Source organism: Haliotis asinina, chromosome 7 (assembly GCF_037392515.1).
Source record: "Haliotis asinina isolate JCU_RB_2024 chromosome 7, JCU_Hal_asi_v2, whole genome shotgun sequence".
Classification (NCBI taxonomy): Eukaryota; Metazoa; Mollusca; class Gastropoda; order Lepetellida; family Haliotidae; genus Haliotis; species Haliotis asinina.
In genome coordinates this window covers 50,810,439-50,818,034 of record NC_090286.1, presented here as the reverse complement: position 1 = coordinate 50,818,034, position 7,596 = coordinate 50,810,439, and the positions used below count along the sequence as shown (strand labels likewise).

Genomic DNA, 7,596 nt, shown 5'->3' with positions numbered 1-7,596 from the left:
TTCTTGTGACTGGCTCTACTTCTAAAATGCCCATCAAACAGATCATCTTTCTGTACACACAATGAACCCCCAGCATATCAGCAAATGAAACAGCCAACCGGAAGCCGTCGTTGCACTCGAGTTTTTTTAAAAGCAGCAATGTATATTATATGTCATGAATAAGTGATAAATGTCTTTTAATTATGTTTGATTTTTTGGTTGCACGTGACCTTTAATATGACTATGTACGGCAGCCCCTTGCAGTAAGTATTGACACCTAGACAAGCAGATAACGTGAGAAGGTTGGCGCCAACGAAAACATATTCACTTGACATATTGTACAACACACACACACACACACACACACACACACACACACACACACACACACACACACACACACACACACACACACACACACACACACACACACACACACAAACACACACACACACACACAAACACACACACACACACAAACACAAACACACACACTTTGGTGCTGCCCCATCAACAGATCAAGGTTATTAACCAATTTAGGTTACGGTTCTGTATGTATATATATTTGCACATATGCAACCACGCCGGCACGCACAGACACATACGCGTGCGAGCACTTACGAAGCATGCCATTCACTTGGCAGGAGAGTCTTTGTCCAATTCAAGTTGTTTCCTCATTTTGTGAAAACAATGAGATTGGGCGGGCACAAGTATCACATTCTTGTCACGAGAACACACTGATGCTGATTCAGTTCCTTCAACTTTCCACGAGGAGTGACATGATAATAGAGTTAATACAACGTTAACCTTTCCCACAATCAGCTCGTGAGTGAGCTTAGTTTAACTCCGTTTTAGCAAATCCAGCAATGTCACAACGCTGGGACACTAGAAATGGGCTTCACTTATTGTACCTAAGTGCGGAAACGAACCCAGGTCTTCAATGTGTAAAGCGAACGTTTTAATCACCTGGCCATCCACCCCCTACAGATAGGGTTGTTTTGTTCAATATTGAAAGGGACTGGACACAAGTTATGTAACTTATTACCGCCAGCTCCCATCAGAAACATGAACAATAATGAATGGACGTAATAAATGGGTATGTCCCAGAAGTGAAGTGAAGAGGACTGGTGACAGCATGATGCCACACAACTATCACAGTTTTATGAAGATTAGTTGTGAAACACACCTGCTAATTGCCAAGACAGAGCACTTTTCTTCGTGTTTCTGGATGACTATGACAACTTTCCTCTCCAACCCTTGAAACTGACGCGGGCGTATGCACAACACTGATTTTGTATATCCAAAAGCATCCTGCTTGTTTAGCTGCATCGTCATCTTATCAACAACAGGGACTTGGCAAGACTCAAGAAATTCTTTCTCGCATGTTGGTTTGTCCCTGTCGTCCAACAAGATAACATCGGACCAGTCTAAATCACTTCTTGGCTTCTCAGGAAGAGCCAACATATTTCGGCTTTTGCTGAGTTCAACCTCGTGGACAGACACATCATCACGCTCCTGCGACGCCTTTTCTATTATTCCAAGCCTATTGAGAATGTACTGAAGCTCGCCTTTGCATATTCGGCAATCTCGAAGCAAACATACAGAGTCCAAGTGTTTGTGATGTATAATAAAACACTCTGGTCCGTCGAGGGGTCGTACTTCTTTGAACGAATAGTAAACCATTTCCCTATCATAGATGTGGATTTCAGCCCTTTTCTGATATCCTTCAAAGCCCCCTGACGTCGCTGCCAAACATACCAAGTTGTCTGAAAGAATTTCAATATTTAGAACAGGCCCATCATGGACCGGAGACGATGTTAAAGGCAGGGCTGCTCTATATAAGAAGAAATGTGCAAATGTTATTTCATTGAACACAAGACACTTCCATGGACGATGATTGTTCCGCTTGCAAATGTTACCTTGACTTGCAATTTTCGCTATCTTGTCATTTCCAAAACCAAGTTTGAAAAGAAATTTAGCAAATTTCTTCTGATTATATGTCGTTTGGGGTTGGGTTTCAAGAAGAGTATCGTGGTCCTTTACATGGACACGTATGATTGTATTACCTCCATGTACAAACTCTGCTACCTGGTGTAGAGACGACAAATCTCTTGATCCAAATGTATAGACTGCTTCATCTGTTTCACCTGAAATTTTGCACAAAGGAATGTCTAGCTTTTTCAGTTGTTGAAAGAACGGACGTTTTTCAGTGCTGTGATCAGTCATAGTACGAACAACCGATTTTGTGTTGGACAGGGGCTTCAACCCCACAGAAGCAAGACGCCTTTCCACTTCCGATATTTTCACAGGACCACTGAATGGGTCTTGAGGTTTCCTAAAGTTTGGCCAAAATGGAAATATGGAAGGGGGACATCTAAGTATTTCTTCTAGAATAATTTGTTGAAACCTGCCATTTTGAGGCTGAGATATGTTGTCATCAGAAATAAGATGGCACAACTGTCTGCCTTGATCAACACCCTGTTCTTTGGCTATTACAATCCACAGAATGCACTCAACTGGGAATACAGATAGCGTGGTCAGAATGTCAGGATCAACACAATGACACGGACATTCATCAATGAGAACATTAAACTTCTTTTTAGCACAGTTTTCAAGAACAAGTTTAAGAAATCGTTTGTTAGTAACATGCAATGTGAGCAGACGCTTTCGGATATCTGTGTTATCCTTGAATCCATGCAGAATTGAAGCATACAGAACATGATGTAGAGGGGATTCCGCCATGTTTAAGACATATACCGTTTTCCCTTCTTTCAATAGTTTGATTGCCTGTAAGATGAGTAATATTGTTTTGCCCGATCCGTAATCTCCCCTGAGAATTAGAAATCCAATTAAACTGTTATGCACTGCAACCTGGGTTGGGGTTAAAACTATATTCGAGTATCTGTTTCCCAGTCCCGCTACACATTCTCCATAACTTTTTCCAGGCCCTTCATTGTCATGTCCAGCTGACGGTACTGGTATCTTGACAGTTGAATGTTCTCCAATGTATCTTTCAATGACCTTTCTGTAGTCTTCGAGGGATGCAAATCCATGTTTTTGTTTCGCTGCCATTCTCTTCCACCATTCCAACAATTTTTCTACTGACTTTCCCTTGTCGATATGAGTATCATCTAGAAACAGGCAATCATCTGTTGAAAATCCTGATTTCTTAATGCGTTCCACTGATTTATTGAAACTTAAAAAAGACTTTTTAAAGATATTCGGAAATGCCAGGATGCATGTTGTAGATACATCTTTGACTTCCGGAAAGTTTCTTCCGAAAAAGCGTCTATTTTTCTCCTGCTGGGAAACGCAAGTTTCGATAACGCGTGCCACCGAGTCGTCAGATTTACCCATACATCCCTTTGTCTCAATGAATATCAAACCGTATCTGTAATGGATAATAAGTACATCGTGTTCACCCTTCTCCTCATACTTGTTATCGTACAAGTTGTCAAAATGATAAGATGTGATGATGAAAACAGGGTCCTTTTCATCAGTTAGATATTTGAACAAATGTTCCATACACTTTGCAACCCTCTTCTCCGATTCATCGCCCAGAAGGTAACAATACTCAGGACTATAAATGTATCCAAACTCAGTTTTCTCTCTCATGACAGGAGGATGTCCAACGGGTATTGGAGGAGTCATGTAGACAGATGTATCCAGATTGGGAAAGTATTTGTCCATGTACTTACGGAATGCATCGTTTGCAGGTATTGTTCCTAATGTTTGTCCTGCATCTCTGACATATACGTCACTGTTGCCTGTCGACAAGACAGATGTGGTTTCTATCCTGGATGTCTCCCCCGTGTTGTCTTCACCAAGCTGGGTAAACTTTGTTGATGGTGCTGTGGTGTGTTCACTTTTGGAATTTCCTGCTTCTTCCAAGTGAGCTGAGCTTCTGTTCTGTGGGTCCTCATCATTAACGATTTCATTGTCTTTGGTGCTTGTCGAATGTAGTGGTGGATCATTCATTGACAACTCACTCAAGGAATGTTCCATGTTTGGAGCATCTGACCTCTCAACCAAACTCCCACCCTGTGCACTCTGTTCAGCCATTGTAAGACTTCAGATCACCGTAGACACACCTGTTAACAAACATGCTAGGATGAAATAAAATAAATCTCTCCAATGACTTCTTACCCGTTTGCCTGACTACCTCTGTGTGTATAACCCCCTTATTACCCCTATTTCTACCTTTCTACATATATACCTTCCTGCCCTACCACCCTTATCTGTCTATCTCGCCCTGTCAATACATTTACCTGTCTTTCATCATCTTTCTACCTGTATTGAAGGCTCTGCCGAAGTCCCGTGGTAGATTCCCCACATGGGTGTCAATCCCACTTCTGGGGTTCCCTTTCTTTCCATATTAATCATTTTACTTAGTAAAGATATGGGTGGAATATTGCCCATGTGACCATAAATTTAACGTTATTCATTAATTCACTCAACTGCATCAGTTTAAAGATCTGTGTCCAAACCTACACATAGATGGAGTGTGGCCTCATTGCCTTGTCTCAACTGTCTTTTGATACAAAACAATGCAGTATGCAAGTACATTCCATGAAATATCACAAAGCTGACTTACAGGTTCAGGCTGAAATAGAGTCATTATATAAAATGAAGACTCGCAGCAAAACGTATGGATGCAGAGAGTCTGCAAAACATACATTTTGAAAATGTACTTCTCATTTTCAAGTCCAGATTAAAATTACAAACTGTGTCAGTCAGGTGGCCAGAGGAGATGCGTTTCCATAGAAACAAACCTATGAGTGGGGAAATGTTTCTTTCAGGGTTTCACATTTCACTCATCCTGGGACAATGTCCCCGTCCCCCTCACCCACTCCCCTGACATCGTGATGTACAAGGTAGTGTTGTACACTTTCCAGATGTTACCATCTCCTTGCTGAAGGTTTTGTATTCAGAAAATAAGTAAAATTTGATGTTTTATGCGTGTTAATCAAATTAATCCCTTTAGTCATCAAAACATGTAGTGAAAGGGTTTACTTTAAGCCACATGTTTATTCCAGTAATAAATTTCAAGGTTAACCCTTGACATCGCCGTGATCTTGCCAGGCACCAATTGCTGTACATAGCTGTTCAATGGTAGACTAATTGGAGACCCATGGGTTGTTTGAGGTTTGGATCCCGGCCTTTACAGAAGTGGGCCAATATACAATAAAAGGTTTCCTTTTATGAAACAACAAACGTGTGGTATTTTGCTCACTTGGTCGGCTCGTAAAAAGTTGCATTATCAGGCATTTATGTTGTATACTTTTTTAAATGAATCGCATATATCGTCAGAGGTTACATGAATGATCATATATCATTTTCCGAACCTATTCAAACATTCCATGATGTTTACAAATTTCTCTCGTGTAAGCAGTCCTCTTACGAAGAACTATCTGAATACCCCGAGTCGCGCTTAAAATGCTGAACAAAACATATTTCATAACATAATTATTAAACATGGGGTAGAAAATCTGAGAACATAACCAAGTGAGGAAATGGGAGTGCACCTTTGATGGTGGCAATATTTAATTCTTACATGAAAAATATTTTTCGATCCCAAGCGATGGAAGTACGTTGCCAACCTTTGCTCGCTTAGCTCGCATAGATGAAGACTTGTTATATTCTCTATGCTGCGCAACCCCATATGCGCTACAGTTTTCCTGTGATTCCTCTTACTATCCTTACGTTTCCATGCATGGCGTCTTATCCATATGGTGATAATGTGTTGTTTGTGAGCGAAACCCTTTTACCCATCTTACTTTCCCCTGTATTCCTGTCTATACATTCTGAGACTGATTGACTTTACCATTAGGAATATTGTGCATGTGCATTTTTTCGATTAGCACTTCTTATACAGTGCTATGTGTTCTAAGCAGTCACAGGATCATATAAAATATGCATGAAGCGAAAGTAGTAACGTATTAATGTCTACGTATTAATGGGCAGTTATTTGGCCATCATTTTCAAGTATGTCGAACACTATTCTGCAAGGGTAATTAACCAATCAGCTTGTGGGAAACAACACCCATGATTGGTTTACAATTAATAGTAGATGCTTTCGGCACTCACTGGCACTGTAGAAAAAATATCCCGACGGATTGAGAGCTGGTGATAAATGTACAAGCTACGGATGGGACTGGGAAATGTTGTGCCGCTGTTGACAACTAGCCGGACTGGACATATGCCGGATTTGACAGCTTCCACTTCCACTATTTAATGCCTACAAGTACGCTTGACATTTCGATAAATGTGATCTTACATGCGTATACAACAATAATGTGAAATCTTAACTTGTGTATAAGTGGACAGTAAATATAGCTAAGGCATACTAAGAGTTTCTATGTCAGGACATGAACTTGGCAACTTGCAGTCTTTCTTATCGTGTCTCATGTTACAAATCAAATATAAATAACAAACACTAAAAATTTAAATTTTATTATATTTTTGCAATTGACAGTGAATGGTAAATTACTCAGATGAGTTGGAAGAGGTGAGTACAGTTTATTTGGTTTATCAAATGAATATTAGGATACCCAACTGAGATGAGCACAAGCGAGTACATAACACGATGACACCAAAATGTTATCAGCCCCAGCGTCTCTGAATTCTGTCTATCAATACTGTCATTGATAAGTGTTCATAAGTGGCACTATCAGCAACATCATGATCATGTTTCTGAAAACTGGAGAGAGAGAGAGAGAGAGAGAGAGAGAGAGAGAGAGAGAGAGAGAGAGAGAGAGAGAGAGAGAGAGAGAGAGAGAGAGCTTACTTACAGTAGGTTTAATGTCACTGTGACATTACCAGCAGCGACGCCAATTATAAATGTCGATAACAACCACAAACAATTTCTGACAGGTTCTCTTTGCGTGACCACCATGACCACTTTATCACAAACATGATTTTACACGTCTGGCTTTAATAGTTGTCCTATTTTTACTCTCCATATGGGTACTCAATGTCGTATTCCTTCAAATAAACATCGATCACTAATTGACGCCGAGTCAATGGTTACTCCCTCACATAATAATAATCTTTTCTACAAGTGTACATATTGGACGAATGTATTTGTGTTGAATTGAGTGAGGTTGTGTGTCAATAGAACAGACGCTTGGTCAACGACTCGTGTCAAATTAAGAGACTCCTCAGCGCCCAGCAGAGGAAATACGATATCACAGTGAGCAAGCCCAACCCAGCACACCATGGTAGTCCCTCACATGTAGTCGATTTCACATACAGCCACACACATATTCACCCATTTTTCTAAAGGTTGAATGGATACTAGTACGTGAAATAAAACATTATCGACCACGGATAAATAACTGTAGCCTTAGTATGGGATGATCTTACCATGAGCTGGGGCGAGGTACACCATATGCTCACCGTGCCATGCTCCGGGCCCCATGCACCACATTGCACAACGCCGGCAGGATAATGCGCATCTTCTATTTGTATCCACGTTAAGGGCCCAGAGTTCCGTTTCTGAGAATCAGTTATGAGGTGTCCTGTTTTGGCGGAATGCTACATGAAATTACATCGCAAACCATTAACCATGGTGTGTCGCTTGCCCCGGCTTATGACATCCACCATGTGCACGATGTC

General features: G+C 40.8%; 1 protein-coding gene across 1 annotated transcript; it reads right to left on the bottom strand.

Annotated features, from left to right (window-relative positions):
- Window positions 1–520: 520 nt before the first annotated feature.
- LOC137291383 (uncharacterized) lies at window positions 521–7,412 on the bottom strand. Its single transcript, XM_067822705.1, has 2 exons — window positions 7,345–7,412; window positions 521–4,070 (listed from the first exon to the last, which is right to left on the bottom strand). Exon 2 carries the CDS (start codon window positions 4,039–4,041, stop codon window positions 1,132–1,134), a length of 2,910 nt encoding a protein of 969 aa, XP_067678806.1. The 5' UTR covers window positions 4,042–4,070; window positions 7,345–7,412; the 3' UTR covers window positions 521–1,131.
- Between the last annotated feature and the right edge of the window lie 184 nt (window positions 7,413–7,596).